The sequence below is a fragment of the Otolemur garnettii genome, unplaced genomic scaffold, assembly GCF_000181295.1.
Source record: "Otolemur garnettii isolate 467f Iridium unplaced genomic scaffold, OtoGar3 scaffold00140, whole genome shotgun sequence".
In the NCBI taxonomy this organism is placed as follows: domain Eukaryota; kingdom Metazoa; phylum Chordata; class Mammalia; order Primates; family Galagidae; genus Otolemur; species Otolemur garnettii.
The window spans coordinates 4,628,374-4,644,552 of NW_003852535.1; the positions used below are offsets into that span (position 1 = coordinate 4,628,374).

Genomic DNA, 16,179 nt, shown 5'->3' on the forward strand with positions numbered 1-16,179 from the left:
AGTGGCCATCCAGGGCCTCGTGTGGCCAGGGCAAGAGAAGCTTTTCAAAGCACCCAGCCTGCAAGCCAAGATTCCAGGATTCCCACCTCTGCTCTGGCCCCTTTCCCATCCTGGCAATCACAGTTTCTAGTAACCACAGTTCCCATTTATTGAGCACCTACGTGTGCCATGTATCTTTGAGCCAAGTGTATGTTAATTGTCACAGGAGTTTATCATATGCAAAGCATCCTGCAGGCTCTTCATATGCAGTATGTCACTTAATCCTACCATCCCATGATGGTAACTATGACAGTGAGAGTGATGGTAGGGCTCATATAGGGTGCCTGCCAGCGCTTTTCAACCCATAATGGTAATGACAGCAACCAGGGCTCATACCAATTGATTATCTACCAGGTGTGGTCCTATTCTAAGTGCTTTTCATCCTGTGAACTTGGTGTCATTATCATCATCCTCACTGTTCAGAGCAGTCAAGTCTCTTGCCTGAAGCAACACAGCAAGGACTCAAACCCAGGTGCACAGGCCTGGCTCTAAGATGCTGCTGGTGGCTGCCTATCCCTTGCCCACCTAGGCTGTCCCACCTGAGGTGCTGGAAAATTTCTGAAGGAGGATCAAGCTCTGGGATCGGGAGGGAGGGGATACTGAAGCATCACCCCCACCCTGGCGCCTGAAGCTCCAAGTTTCTAAGACTGAACTTGAAATCTACAATGAGTGATGGGCTGATGCAGTCATGGTGTTGCTATTTATAACAGGCCCAACCCCCTCTTCTTTTCCTCCTCCTCCTCCTCTCTACCAGCCAGAAGCACTCCTAATCACACCTAATCCTCCTGCCCACCTCCCCCAGGATGGGGGCCTCAGGCACAGGCATCCTGGGAGACCCTAACGAGAACCAGATGTGGTTGGGGGGAGGAGGGACCCTCCCGTGCCAGGGGCCGGGCGGACGGAGGATAGAGGAGGGAGCTGATGGGGCAAGGAGAGGGTGGGCCAATGGGTGGGGGGAAACTTTGAGGGTTGGGGGCTTAAAGGGCCTCCTGAGGCACGCTGACCCCACACCTCTTCTCCCTGGAAGCCCTGGTGGCCTGCCTTGGCTTCTCCCCATGCTACCCAACCTATAGGGTCCAGCCGCCGGGCAGAGGCCCCGGCCTGCTCAGCCAACCACACTAGAGACTCCTGGAAAATGTTCCAGAGTCCAGGGACTCCTGAGGCTGGAGCAGAGCCCCCAGGAACCCAGGATGGAGGCAGGGTCCCTTGGGCCCCTACTGCTCCACTCACAAAAAAGCCCTAGAACATCATTGGATTCCAACAAAGGGGACATGATAGGCAGGAAGCCAAGCAAGAGACACATGCCTCATTCTGATCCTTAAGACCTCCCTGAGAGAAGGTCAGGCAGGGCCCGCCAGAGGCTGCCCACGACGCAGCAACCAGGAAATGGCACCATGAGGTTACAAACCAGCATCTCTTTTCTCTCCTTCTTCAAACCCTTCAACAATTTGCCACTGCTTGCAGGCCAAGGCCTCTCCACCCCACACCAGGGCCTTTGCACATGCAGTTTCATTCCACTGGCCAGAGAAAGCCAATTCCTATTCAGGCTTTCAGTTCTGGCTTAAATGTCAATTCTCCCCAGGGCCATCTCCGACTCTCTTCATGGGCCCATCCTACTTTCTTCTTACTCTCCTGTCTCCACAGAGCTCCCAGCAGGGTGCCTGTCTGTCCCCCAACCACCCACACCCATGTTTGCTCACCAAATGGTCACTCTGTGACCTGCTGCATACTAGCACTGTACATGGCTCCTGCTGAATTCTCATACCAACCCAACAAGGTAGGTGATTTTTTTCTCCATTTCACAGATAAGGAAACTGAAGCTCAGAAAGGATGAGCACCTTGCCCGAAGCTTATAGGAGCAGGAACTGGGTTTGGAGTGCTACCCTCTTCTGCCTCTCTAGGATATGAGTATGCCAGCACACACTAGGCACCCAGTAAATGTTCATGGAATGAATGAGCCAGTGGCAAGCAAGAGACTACAGCCAGCTCCGCGAGATCTGGGGATGTTGGTCAGGCCATGCCAAGGTCGGGGTCCTGGGCTAGACAGGGTCCCTCCAGATACTGCTCTGGCCCCACAGAGCTATTCACCCCAGCCGCTCCTCATTAATTACGTCCTTTATTACCTGCCTCAAACAGGAGCCAGACACTGTCTTTCCCCGGGCAGGCTGGGATCTCAGCTACGGGGAGGTAGCCCCATCCCCTTCTCTCTCTTCATCCCTTTAAGGCCACTCAGCTGGGCAGGAAAGGGGCTGAGGGTGCCCAAGCCAGGTGCAGGATGGGAGCGGGTGGGGGCCCAGGTGGTTCCTCCACCCTGGACCCCTCCCTCCAACCCTCCTCGTGCTCACTGCCCCACCAGCTGTGGCCGCTGGCTGAGTCTCGGCCATTGTCCTGGAGGATGGGGGAGGGTGGGGACCCGGCACAGTGGGAGGCTTGTGCCCTGCCCACCCCCTCCCCTGCCCCGTCAATGGGACACTTGTCAATTCATGCCCCAAACATGGCGGAAATCCCGTCAGCCACGTGGCTGTGGGTAGCATGGGCCAGGGCCTGAGGATGCCGGCCAGGCCTGGGTGATGTGAAGCTGGGGTGCGTAGGGCACCAGGGACCAAGCCCCTCCCCTAGGAACCTGAGCATTTACCCCAGGCATTTGAACCTGAGAGTGCCTGACTCCAGGCAGTAGCTGGGGACCAGTGTGGTAGTGGCTGGGGGCTGCCCACAGTGTCCTGAGAGAGCCCTATGGCTTCTAATGGACCTCCATTCCATCACTCTGAGAGCCCCAGCAAGTGCCCTAACCTCCCTGAGCCTCAGCTTCCTTCTCTATCAAATGGAGGATGAATCGCTGTATCATGGGGTGGTCATGACCCTTGGACCAGGTGGCTCCTAGGAGGCCACTCCTCAACCAACATTAATTGCTGTTTCCATCTCTCTTGGGACTGCCATCTCCCTTCCTGCCCATACCTCTGCCTCAGGCTGTTCTCCTGCACCCTGGGCCTCTATGCCTTACTGCGGATCTGTTCTTCAGCCTCTGAGAGGGCCTCCACACCTTCTCCTAAGTCCCTCTGAGGCATGACCAATACTAATTATTATGCTTGCATGTGCAAGGCACAGTCCAGCCCCCAGGCCTTGGCCCCTGCCATCCTCTACAGTGGTGAGTCCTCGCTGCCAGCCCTTCCCCAGACACCTCCAGTCACAGAGGGCCCCAATGCTGTGGCTCACCCACCAATGTCACCTGAGAGAACCAACATGCTCCAAGCCAGTTCACATCGGGGCAAGGCACAGTGAGCTCTCATCTCCTTTGGCTTGGACTTTCTATCTTTATTAGCATGATCTGTAACTGCTACCTGTCCCTGCTTCAGGCTTCAACTTAGAGCCAGAGCCTTCTCATTTGAAATGCCTTCAGGTCAGATGCTTGATTGTGTAAGCTACCTTTTCATCTCTGCATCAAATCCTCAGTTAGCTCAGGCCCAAGAGCCATACCTGACAAATGTGGCTCTGAACCACTATCCATCAGGTCCTTACATTTGAGCCACAGTTGTCTTTGTTCCCTCTCACTTCTTATCAAAAATTCAGAAGAGCCCCATAGCCTGCCTGAAAAGACCCCTCTCTTCAAGGGGACCCGGAATCTTTACCCACCCCTAGGCTATAGCTATGTTTTTCCCTAGACCCCACACAACTGGCACCCTGTCCTCAGGCCAGCACAAGGCTGAACTTACAGCCCCATGATGCTCCCAAGCCAGACCCAACAGAACTAAGGCCAGTGGCTGTGATCTGTTCTTAGGGAATTGCTGCACTGTTTCCCAGGGATCTCTACATTGCTCCGGGAGCTACACCCCTGACTCCCCAAGGCCGATCCAGCTCCCACCCAGTGCTCTGACCCTCTCCCATAGGAGCGTAGTAGGTGGGGGCAGGTCTCACCAGTGTAGCCCATGCCCAGCTGTGCTTATACCCTAGCCACACTCCAACACTCGTGTGTTTGTAAGGACACACCCAAGAGTCAGGTGCTCACTGTCACACACATGATCATGTGCAGTGTGCCCCCTACTCAGGCATGGACAGTACCAACACATGCACTCCGCGGCACACACACAAGGACACAAACCAGCATTCTCCACATGTGCTCCTTCATTCCCTCAGCAATTATTTCTTGAGCACCTATTATGTGTCAGGAAGGTATAGTGCTAGGCTTTGGGGATACAGCAATAAACAAAGCAGACAAACCCTTGCCCACATTCTAGGGAGCAGAGACAGATGACAGGACAGATTGGTAAAATGAAAGACAGTTTGGAAGGTTCCACATGGTGGGGACAGCTGGTACACCTGCCCTGAGGAATGAGCATGCCTGTGCATAGTCACATCTCAGCACACCTCACAGGCCTGCATGCCAGGATACAAGTGCAAACCCAGACCACACACACCTCCCAGTGGGCACAGCTTCACATGCAGGGGTGAGGGCCACCCAGGGAGAGTTTCTGCCTCCTCCTTCCCTTCCCTTCTATCCCCCTCCCCACCAGGCTACTGTCAGATCTGCCCCTATCAGCTCCAGCTGGAGCCAGATCCCACTGAGTGAACTTAGTGTCACAGGCCCACCTCCCCAACAAAAGGCAGCACCTGCCTCCAAGATACCAGGGTAAGGAATGGGGACTTCCCTCTCTGCAGAAGGGAGAACCACGGAGAAGAGAGTTCAGAGGGGAGTGAGGGAGGCCCTGAGGGAGGCAGGGTCCCCAAACCCACACAGAAGAGACAGACTGTTGTTGTGCCTCGGGCTGGAGGGATCCAGGTCAGCTGGAGGAAGAACTTTCCTCACTGATGTGACACGGATGAAGAGGGAAGACAGGATGGCCTGGAGCCCCTGTGTGTAATCCAGCCCAGCAGGGTCTCTAGACCCAACTGTCCCCCCACCCAGAAGCTCTGCCCTCTTCTCCTCCCACTCCAGGCCTTGGCTCTCTTGGGGTCAAACTGTCATATCACACAACTGTGACTATCTGAGAGAGAGCTCTGAGGTCTAGAGCGGGCAAGGGGCTGGACTGATACCACATAGCATGGCCATCAGGGGTGGGTCAAGACCTTCAGCATGAAAGGAGGAGAAGCCCCCTTCTCAACTGGCATCCAACTGTGACCTAGGACCCTGTCTCAACTTTGCCGTGGCCACCCTGCTTAAGTTTGGTACATCACCTTTCTCCTGTCCCAGTACCCCCTCTCAGAAATGAGGGGACACGACCCACCCTATCACAGTGTCCCAGGACCCCAGGGCGACAGCATATGCAAAGAGCTCTGAACTGGGTGTGGCAGGCAAAGACAAAGGACGATCGGGATAGGGTTCCTTCCCCCTTGCCTGCTGCAGGACTGAGTTCCACATCTCTGAGGCAAAGGGTGGGGCAGGCCCACTGGGTATGCTAGGGATCAGGAGCAGGCATCCTACCAGAGCTACCAAGGCACAGGGACTTGCATACAGAAGGTGCTCAATAAGGCTGATTGTTTCACTTCATTTCTGGAATAAGTAGCCCAGAGAGAGTGAGGGGCTTTCCGAAAGCACTCAGCACCAAACGCAAGGCCTTAGGCCAAGATTGGGAGCATTGACTTATCTATGGATGGATAATCTTGGTGGGGGTGCGTGACACCTGCCATGGGCCTATAGAATGGGGCTGTGCAAACCCACAGGATAATCATCTTGATCAAGGCACTGCCTCACCTCGTCCCTGCAGGGTCCCTGAGAGGGAGGCACTGGTATTATTACAACTGCATTCCCATTTCACAGATGAGAGGATGCAGGCACAAAGAGCAGAACTGAGAGCAGATCCCAGCTGTCCACCCCAGTGAATACCCTTACATAATTCCACGGACCACCCACATCCATCTGGAGATCTTGAGATGGGAGAGGAGGCCCCCATCTCTAGCAACCCAGGTTGTAAGAGAAATTGAAGCCCATAGGATGGCGCTAGGCCATGAGGAGGAAGAAGGTGCAAGAGAAGGCAGGCAGCCCAGGCAGGGCGGGGCCACCCCGTTAATGATTCAGTTAATAATTTCTGCTCCCAGTTCCTTATCCGGGAGGGCAAAGTCCGAGGGCAGCAGCCAATCAGCAGCCCCACTGGGCCATTACCCAGCAGCCTCTGCAGCCAGGGCCCTCCTGTCCCGTAACCCCTTGGGAGTTGGGGAATGGGGGACCAGTCCCCAGGGAAGAGACTATTCTGTGCTCACAATCCCTCCTTGGCTCTGCTTAAAACCCTAAGGGGTACTCTTGTCTAGCCCCTCAGACACAGGAGAGGCCAATGGGTTGGTAACAACCCGCTCCTCACCTCTGCATTGACCCCAGGCCTCCCAGAGAGGTGCTTCCCGGGTGCTTCCCGGGGCTCACCCCCAACCTGCCACCTCTGTTCACAGATCTATTGTTGTCTCCATTGACCCTGAGAACACTTCCTGCCTGCCCCTGCTGTGTGGGCCTGCATTGAGTGTCCAGGACATGACATGAGTCAGACCCCCCACTATCATCTCCCCTCCCACATGGGCCTAGCTCCATGGACTGGGGCTGGGACAGGAGTCCTGCAGGGGTTCTCACCTCATCTCCCTGGGGGATAGGCTCAGCAAACCCTGTACCTGGCTGCCTCTGCCATCTGTCTACTCCCTGCATATATCACAGACAGACAGCCTGAGCTAGGGCACAGTGCCACCCCCATCACACAACCTAGCTTAACCCCAGGCTCCTGGTGGGGGGTGAGGGTCCTCTCTTAAGTCTTCAGGCTGGTTTCTGGGGCTTCCTCCCACCCTTCCAAGGCAGTGATGCTCATCCCTGACAGGTGGCCCCCAATCCCTGCCCCAAAGCCCCATGGCAGAACAGAGAGCTGGGGGCTGGGTGCCCATTCTGGTCATCTTTGACCAACTCACTCTCTTCTCTTGGCACCTTAGCCAGTGCCATCCGACTCACCCACCCCACAGCTGGAAGAAGGGCAGCTTCCAAAGGTTCCTGGCTCTCTGGGGGCTGTGGGGAGCCCAGCCCCATTTTGTCTACTGTATCTGTCTAATCGAGAGGTCATGAGTTTGGCTTTGTTTGATTGATGACTTTAAAAAGTCACACTGGAAGCCCCCTACTCTGGTCCAACTCACCTGCATACCCTAGGAGGGGAAATGAGGTCAGAGAAGAAATTCACCAGGCCAGGCCACCCATCAGGTTCATAAGGCACAAGATCCCAGACCTCCCGCTCCAACTCTGGTGAGCGGCTCTAGAAGCCAAGTAGAAGCCCCCCAGACTCTCAGTGGCCTTTCCAGCACCTGCTGGTAGCCCACTTCCCTCCACACCCACTTGCTTTCTGAGGGCACTATCTGCTCACTTGAGCCTCATGTGCCCCTAGAATCAGGGCCAGCACCACCTCTTCAAGGCTCAGCTGTTCATACTAAAATGTCCCAGGGCTGGGAAGTGAGGCTCTTTTTTTTTTTTTTTTTTTTTTTGAGACAGAGCCTCAAGCTATCCCCCTGGGTAGAGTGCCATGGCATCATGCTCACAGCAACCTCCAACTCCTGGGCTCAAGCGAGTCTCCTGCCTCAGCCTCCCAAGTAGCTGGGACTACAGGCGCCCGCCACAACGCCTGGCCATTTTTTGGTTGCAGCCATCGTTGTTTGGCGGGCCCGGGCTGGGGATTCGAACCACCACCTTAGATGTATGTGGCTGGCGCCTTAGCCGCTTGAGCCACAGGCGCCGAGCCGGAAGTGAGGCTCTTAAGAACTGAAGGCATCATGGAAGTGCCACCCCCTCCTGTCTTGCAGGTAATGAAAATGGGCTCAAAGAGGGTAAGGGCTCTCTGGGGTGTCTTTGGGGTACACACAGGGTCATCCAGCTATCAGTGGGTGAGCCCTCACCAGAACCTCTAGGATCCTGGGAGGATCCTCAGATGCTGCCCACACTATCCTTAACCTGGCTCTAGGAGTCAGAGGCCCCAGCCAATCAGGTGATGAGAAATATACCCCACTGTGATCTGGTTACCTGCTGGGAGCCAGTGCATCCTGCCTGGTAGGTCCTCTCTCTGCAGGCCCTGTGCCCGCCGATCTGGGCTGCCTTGCCTCTCTCCAGGGGATTAGCCAGGCAGTCACGGGGGCCCGGCTGTACCAGCCTCGAGGGGGCCGCCCTGTCCCGGCCTCCCACCCGAGGCCCAAAGCGCCTTAGCCCCAAGCCCACCACTAGCACAGGGCAGGACCCAAGACCTATGTCTGTGCCTAGGGAGGGGGCACCAAGTCAGGTGAAGGGTCTTGGAGGGCTGCTTGCCCTTCAGCAAAACCCTTGCCCAGTCTCCCAGCCCAGAGTCAAAGCACAAACCCTTCCACACACTGTCCAAAGGGAGGGACCATGGCCAGGTAGGGACCAGAATGAGAATGCAGGTGTCCCCCACCCTGAGTGTGAGAGCCCACATTGTGCCCACACACTCAGGAGTGACTTATCCACACGCAGGAGAGCACAGCTTTCCACTCCCTTGTGCTGGCACACTTGCACTCAAGAGCATACTAGGCCTGTGGCTCCCAGGTGCTCCCTCACACCCACACAGGGTCGCCCACACTCTGTCGCCCACCCATACCTTCCCCCATTTCAGGCTCTGGGAGCACTTCCCCAGCCCAGCCCTCCTGGGCGGGCAGCCCACTCCCGCCCCAGCTCCCCACAGACATTCTTGAGTCTCCTCTTATCTCTCTGGAGGGAGCAGCACAGCCTCCCCACCAGGCTGCATGGCTGAGCTGTGGCGTCAGCTCCTGCAGCACCCCCCACCAATAGCCAAGAGAGAAGGTTTGGCTCAGAAGGCAAGGAGGGAGCCCAAGCCAGCCAGGCCCACCCCTCTGCCCTAGACCTCAGGAATCAGGGCAGCCTGGCCCATGGATCATCCAGGTACCTAGCAGGCTTGGGCACCCCAAAACAGTGTCTCCTTTCCTCTTTCCTGGGGGCCCCAAGCCTCATAAGATCCCTTGGGAGCTCCAAAAGGTTAAAGAGTGTCTGGGGAGAATGGAAGCCCCTGGGACTGATAGGGGCTGCCTCAGGATCAACCATTTGATCTAGCCCAAGCATAGTGTCTTAGGGCCTGGGTCTTTTGGGGTGTCCAGAATCCTGAAGTGGGCTGGCCTGGGGCTTGGGGATGCTGTTCCCTAAGCTACTCAGAAAGCAGAAGTAGACATGTGTTCCTGCCACCCCCAAATCATGGAGAGAGAAACTGAGGCAGAGAAAGGCCTTTCTCTGTCCTCCATGGAGCTCCAAAGGGATCTGGGGACTGGGCTTGAAACTTGGGTCCACACTTATAAAAGGTTCTGAATGCTCTGAGCAGCAGGGTGTGGCTTAGGGATGGTGGGGAGCAGGGGCTGGGCCCCACGAAGTTGGTAGAGAGGGGCACAAAAGGGGCTAGAGAGTCTAGCTAGATGTTCTAGGGTGGTTCTGAGAAGCAGAGTGGGCTGGGAGACATCAGCTTCCACCTCCCCTCTCTTCCCCTCCCACACCCTGTCCCATCCTTCCAGAATCCAGCACTCAGGGAGAAAGGGTGGCCCTGGAGGAGGGGCAGGGAGCTGCTTAGGAAAAGGGGGGAGACTGGTGAGATGCAGAAGTAGACCTCCAAGACCAATTTGGGGGTGAGGTGGAAGAAAATATTGTGAGGTGTGCATAGATCCCACCCCAAGGAGGGTCCTTTCAGGGTCAAGGGGAGAAGGTGAGATCAGGGACAAGGTCAGAGGAGACATAACTGCAGGGACAGGTGTGGAGGTACATAACAGGATTGGTGGGATATGGTTCCTAGCACTGGGAGGGTCTCAGAGAGCAGATGGTGGCTGGTGGCAGGAATGCCAGCTTCAAAAATGTTCCAAGCAGGACAGTGTGCTAAGGAGGGCGGTCCCAGCGCCAAGTTGGGGATGAGTGGCTGCTTCATGGGGGATTTCAGCCTTGGGAGAGGGGGCAGCATTTCGAAAGGCAGGTGACAGTCTGGGAAGGAGTCCCAATCTCAGGGCCCTAGCCTCCTGGAGGTCCCCAGTTACTAGGAGTAAAACCCAGTTAGAAGAAGTCAGGTGGGGGTTTCTGGTCTCTAGGCGGGGTGGGGGCGGTCACACTGTGGGAGGCAGACTAGGTGCCAGCCTCAAGAGATATAGAAGATCCTAGAAGGTCTGGTAGGGGTGGGTTCTGGCCTGCAGGGAGTTCCAGGGAAGTACAGTAGAGAGTCCCCAGACTAGGGAAGTGTTCTGGAGGTCGAGGAGTCACTGGAGTCAATTTAGGGAAGACTCCAGGTCTTGGAGAATTCAGGGAGGTGTGAACCTGAAAGGGAACACAGCCCCAAGGAAGCTTCCAGATGAGGGGCAGGGAGGGGACACCCAACTTCAGTGGTGGTGGGCAGCAGCCTCAGGCAGACTCCAGATCTTAGGAGCCAAGCACAGCAGGCTGGTGCCAGCCCAGAAAAGGGCCTCAGCCAGAGCAGGCTATGGGAGTCCCGACGTGATGGGAACACAGCAAGGGTCCCAGCCCCGGGAGATCGGCTAGGGGTTTCTAGCGCAAGAAGGTCGCCGCCCGTGCTGGCCCGGTCTCTCACCTTCGAAGAAGCGCTGCAGCGCCTCGGTCTCGTCCACCACCTCCATATCCGGCCTGCCCGGCGCGCACTCCGGCCGCGGCCCCGCTACAGCCCGGCCCGGGGGCGCGGCATCGCCGGCGCGGCCCGCGCGACAGTCCCGGCTCCGCTCCGGCTACGGTCCCGCCCGGTCCGCAGCCGCGCTTGCCCCCCACGCAGCTCTGGCCCGGCCCCTGTTCTCCCTGAGCGCCCCGCCCGCTGCGCCTAGCGCCCCCTGCTGGCTCTCAGTGGGCAGGACGCGCGCGGCTCCTACGGGCGACGCTGGGCGCCGGGTTAGTCCCCGGCGGGCAGAGGAGCTCAGGGATCCCGGCCTGGGCGGCGGGGTCAGGTTTGCGGTGGGCTGGGTGGGGCTGAGGTCAGAGGCCACACCTGTCCCAACTGTCCTTGGTCTCCCGGGATTCAGAACCTAAACCGCAGAGACATCCCCTGATTCCTCTATCTCAGCAGTGATAAAATCTGCGTTTAATTAGCATGTTATGTGCCAGGCCTGCACTAAGCACTTTATAGGCACTGTCTCGTTTAACACTCTACCAAGGTGATACTATTCCTGCAGACAAGGAAACTGAGGCTTAATGAGGATCAGTGCTGTTTGAGGATGTGCTGTCCTATAGAACTTTCTGTGATGACCGAGATGTTCTATGTGTCGTCCACTATGGTAGCCACTAGCCTTAAGTGAGCACCTGAAATGGGGTTACTGAGATGGAGGAATGGGCTTGTCAATTTCTCTTTTTTTTTTCTTCTGAGACAGAGTCTCACTTTCTTGCCCCCAGTAGAGTGCAGTGGTGTCATAGCTCACAGCAACCTCAAACTCTTGGGTTCAAGTGATCCTCTTGCCTCAGCCTCCCAAGTAGCTGGGCCTACAAGCGCCCACCACAATGCCCAGCTATTTTTAGAGATGGGGGTCTCACACTTGCTTGGGCTGGTCTTGAACTTGTGAGCTCAAGCAATCTACCTGCCTCAGCCTCCCACAGTGCTGGGATTACTGGTATGAGCCACACCTGGCTTCTTTTATTTAATTTTAATTAGTTCTAATTTAGGCCCGTCATGGTGGCTCATGCCTGTAATCCCAGCACTTCACGAGGCTAAGGTGGGAGGATTGCTTGAAGTTAGTTCTAGACTCTGGAGCTTGAGCAATCTCAGCCTCCCAGAGTTCTAGGATTACAGGTGTGAGCCACAGTGCCTGGCCCTACCTGGGTATCACATAACACATATTTACTTTGCTTCAAGTACTAGCCTTCTTGCTTTAGAATGGAAACCCTAGGAGGGCAAGAGATTTTTCTGTCTTAGTCACTGCTCTAGCTTCCACACCAAGAACATTACCTGGCACACAGTAGGTGCTCAATAAATGTGTGTTGAATGAATGGATCATGGCATCTTCAAACTAGAGAATATTGGACCTTTGAAACCTAGGGAGCAGAGAATTCTGGACTACCAGACCCAGAGAATCATTCCACTACGGAGCTGCTCAATTTGAATAAAGCCTCTTAGGACCCTTTAACACAATGAGTTGGAGTTGGAAGAACTTATACCACCCCACCACTATTTGGCAAGTGACAAAACTGAGGCCCAGAAAGGGAGAGACTTTCTAGAAGATCAAGATGACAACCTAGCCATCCTAGAACTTTCAACTCTGCTTGCAGTGGCCCCCAGAGGAGGGTGAAGATGGAAGTGAGAGCCCTCAAAGCTGCTCCCACCCCCAGCCTCCTTCTCAGCCCCTCAGTGGCCAAGCATGGGGGAGGGGCAGCTGGTGCCTGAGCCCCAGATGTGGTCCAGTCAGCAGGCCTGCCATGGCCGAGGAGGGTCAATGCCACAACAGTTCTGGAGTTGGGGGAGGGAGTGCTCAGGCCGGCGGGTACCTCACAATGAGGTTTTGTCTCTCTGGGGGCCGCTCTCAGAGCTGTTGCTCTTAGATATATAGGATGGGATTTTGCTGGCGGCCCCAGCTGTGTGCACTGACCATGTTCCCCCACCACTCTTGCAGGGGATGGGCAGGGGGGAAGAGAGGGGCTAAACTGAGACGCCTATTCTTCCCCAGCTGATACACCCCAGAGGTTTCTCTCCCTCTGCAGACTCCCTTAAGACAATTGTTATTCTCCGTTCTGCTCCCTCCTTCCACTAGGGTCAGGCCTGCCTGTGGACAAAGTAGACACCCACCTACACCATTCAATCTTTTTTGTTTTTTTGTTTTTTTTGAGATAGAGCTTCAAGCTGTCATCCTGGGTAGAGCACGGTGGCATCACAGCTCACAGCAACCTCCAACTCCTGGGCTCAAGTGATTCTCCTGCCTCCGCCTCCCAAGTAGCTGGGAATATAGGCACCCGCCACAATACCTGGCTATTTTTTGTTTGCAGCCGTCATTGTTGTTTGGCGGGCCAGGGCTGGATTCAAACCTGTCAGCTCAGGTGTATGTGGTTGGCGCCTTAGCCGCTTGAGCCACAGGCACCGAGCCACCATTCAATCTTTTGAAGTGAATTTATTTTATGAGTTTTCTCACACCAGGGGGAAAACCAGCTTCTCTACAGGCCTCCACTGCCCTCAGGTCTTTCCTCCACATCCCACATGGTACCTTCACATCTACCATCTGAGGGCCATCAAAGGACTTAACACCATTCTTGTCCTGCTCATCAAGGGCTAGGGTGGAAGGGAAGACACGCATTTTGTCCTGAATACCCCAACACCATCGTATTATAATCTATTAAGAGGACAGTCACTGGGGTAGCCTTGAAGTTGGATGGGGTGGGATGGAGCCTCCTGTTAATCCCATAGGAGTGATTCCACTAGGTCACTGAGCAAAAAAGTAACTGTACCCAGGGGTTTCATCTCTGGACGGGGGGAAGAGGTGGCTGAAACTTCCCAGATCAAGGGCGGAGAGAGGAGTCGAGGCTGCCTGCCAATTACATGATGAGGTTAGGGCCCAAGCACAGCAGGGCTAGGGCAGTGGCAGGGCTGGTGAAGGGGGCTGCATACAAGGGTCTGGAGTGCTCCCATCCATGAAGATGAACATCTACTGCACCCCAGCTTCCCCCACCAAGCCACAATGAGTGAAGAGTCACAACTTTAGCCTAGACCAACAGACGTGGCTATAATCCCTTGGGGCCAGCTCAGCCCATTCTCAGACCTGCCCTCTCTCTTCGGAGGCCCCACCTGTGAAGCACGGCCCATTGTCCACCGCCCTGCCCCCAATATAGATGAAATGCAGGGAAGTGACTAGTGAATGGTGTTCTTTCCACCTCTGGTCAGTTCCCAGCAGCCCTTGCTGGCCCCACAGTGGTGGCAGGCCAGGAGGAGATGGGGGACAGAGGGTGGCACTGGGGAGAGGGCTCAGGGACCTGAGGGTTTATGAGTAATGAGCATGGAGGCCAGCCCAGAAGGAGGTGGTGCCCTGGCCTCTGCACCCCAGGACTTCTGGCCTTCTGTGAGTCCATATAACTGCAATACTGGCCCATTTCACAGAGGAAGAGAGAAGGCCCAAAGAGGGGTGAGTGTGAACCCAATCAGCCAGAGAGGCCAGGGTGCGGTTTCCCTGGCCTGGGGTGCAAGAGGCCTACCTGGCAGCTGGCCACCTATAGCATAGACCTCCCTCCCAGACTGCAGGAGCTCAGAGACAGGACAAGATAGGACAGGAGATGATCCCCCCTCAACTCCCCTGGTCCTGAGTAGGGCCAGGAAGTCAGAGTGGCACTCCAGCCCTGCCCAGCACCTTGTGAGGGTCCCTCCTCTGGGCAAGCGCAGAATCCTCCCACCCTGTTTCTTCTCCTGCTGCACTAACTGAACAGGATAATTTCCAGACCAGTGAGACCACATGGTGGGAAGAACTTCTGAAAACCACTGCGTGAGGTGAGGGTGGCCGGGAAGCATAGATCCAGGTCCCTGGTCTGTGTCACTTTCTGCAGTTCTCTATCCTTACACGGCCTTGGTTTCCTCTTCTGTTCAGAGGCGGTGAGTGAAAACAGGCTCTGAGGCCTAGAACTCACTTCTAACACCCTCCCCAACTCCTCACCAAGTAGAGCCACTCTAGACTTCAGGGGGCAGGCAGGTTGGGTAAGAGGAAGGTCAGTCACATTTAATGGAATCAGCTTCAAGACCAGACTCAGCAGCCAAGGAGGGGTTGGCTGGAGGAACAGCGCCACCTGCTGCACAGAAGGTGTGGGCCCAGGCAGGGCGCCAACTGCCTGCCTGCTCACCCTGGGCCTTTCCGTCACTCTCCGGGCCTCCCCGGCCTGGAGGCAAGCTGGACTGGGGATCCTAGGATGCCCTGGGCCTGGCCACATATTCTGTGCCCTCCTAGGCAAGTCCTCAGCAAGGATTTATAGTGGTCTCTGAATTTCAGGGCTACCTTGCTGAGATCCTCCACCCAGCCTGTCCTACCTACAGGCTGCTCTGGACATGGTCAGACCTGCCTGGCACTCCAAACTCTGGCTCTCCGGTCTTGGGCAGCCTACCCTCTCTGAGCCTCAGACCTTTCAGGAGGGAAAATGAGACTAACAAACTATCGCTTTCAGGGCTGTGATGATGTGGTGAACACACATCCCCTGGTACATCTCTCATGAGGGCAGGACTCCACAGTGGCTGCTGTTATGCACATGGGGCTCTGAGGGTCTTCTGCTCCCCCACTGAAACTCAAAGCATGGTCTTGAGCCCATCACTGGTCATGATTCTTGGCTGGGCCCAGTGCCTTATGTCTGTAATCCTAGCACTCTGGGAGGCCGAGGTGGGAGGATAGCTTGAGGCCAGGAGTTCAAGACCAGCTTAAGCAAGATTAAGATCTACTTTCTACTAGAAATAGAAAAATTATTGGGGTGTGGTTGTGAATGCCTGTAGTCCCAGCTACGTGGGTAGCTAAGGACCACTTGAGCTTGGGAGTTTGAGGTTGGAGTGAGCTATGATGATGCCACTACACTCCAGCCCAGGTGACAGAGCCGTCTTTAAAAAGAAAAAAAAAAAAAAAAAGAAAGAAAAGAAATGTGGCCCCACCCCAGCCCCACCAAGCCTGCATCTGCATTGTAATAAGAGCCCCCAGGTGAGTCATGGACATAGTGTACACTTGAGAAACCCAGATCCAACCCAGCTAACACTCAGCCTCAGGCTGGGCTATACCTAAGCCACCCAAACACAACCACATCTTGGAGGTCAGAACAGGCTCTGGTTGGCCAGGCATCGTGGCTCACGCCTATAATCCCAGCACTCTGGGAGTCCGAGGCAGGTAGATTGCCTGAGCTCACAGGTGTGAGACCAGCCTGAGCCACAGTGAAACCTCATCTCTAAAAATACCTGGGCGTTGTGGCGGGTGCTTGTAGGCCCAGCTACTTGGGAGGCTGAGGCAAGATGATCGCTTGAACCCAAGAGTTTGAAGTTGCTGTGAGTTAAGACACCACAGTACTCTACCGAGGGCAACAAAATGAGACTGTCTCAAAAAAAAAAGTACAGGCTCTGGTCCCAAGGAACCTGTTTGTTCCTCATACTTTCTGGTTCATCCAGGGAACAGTCACAGAAGTCCCTTCCCCCAACTCTGCTGTGATCTTAAACTCCCAAGTCCCTAACTGATGGGAAGAGAGGTCATTCAAGGCAGCCATCG

At 55.5% G+C, this 16,179-nt stretch overlaps 1 protein-coding gene across 1 annotated transcript in view; it reads right to left on the minus strand.

Moving 5' to 3' along the window:
* Positions 1 to 10,624, minus strand: part of MYRF (myelin regulatory factor) — a 33,168-nt gene extending 22,544 nt beyond the window's left edge. The window contains exon 1 of the mRNA XM_023518504.1: positions 10,569 to 10,624. Within this exon, the coding sequence (XP_023374272.1) occupies positions 10,569 to 10,614 (46 nt within the window). The 5' untranslated portion in view covers positions 10,615 to 10,624. The remainder of the gene's footprint in view (positions 1 to 10,568) is intronic.
* Between the last annotated feature and the right edge of the window lie 5,555 nt (positions 10,625 to 16,179).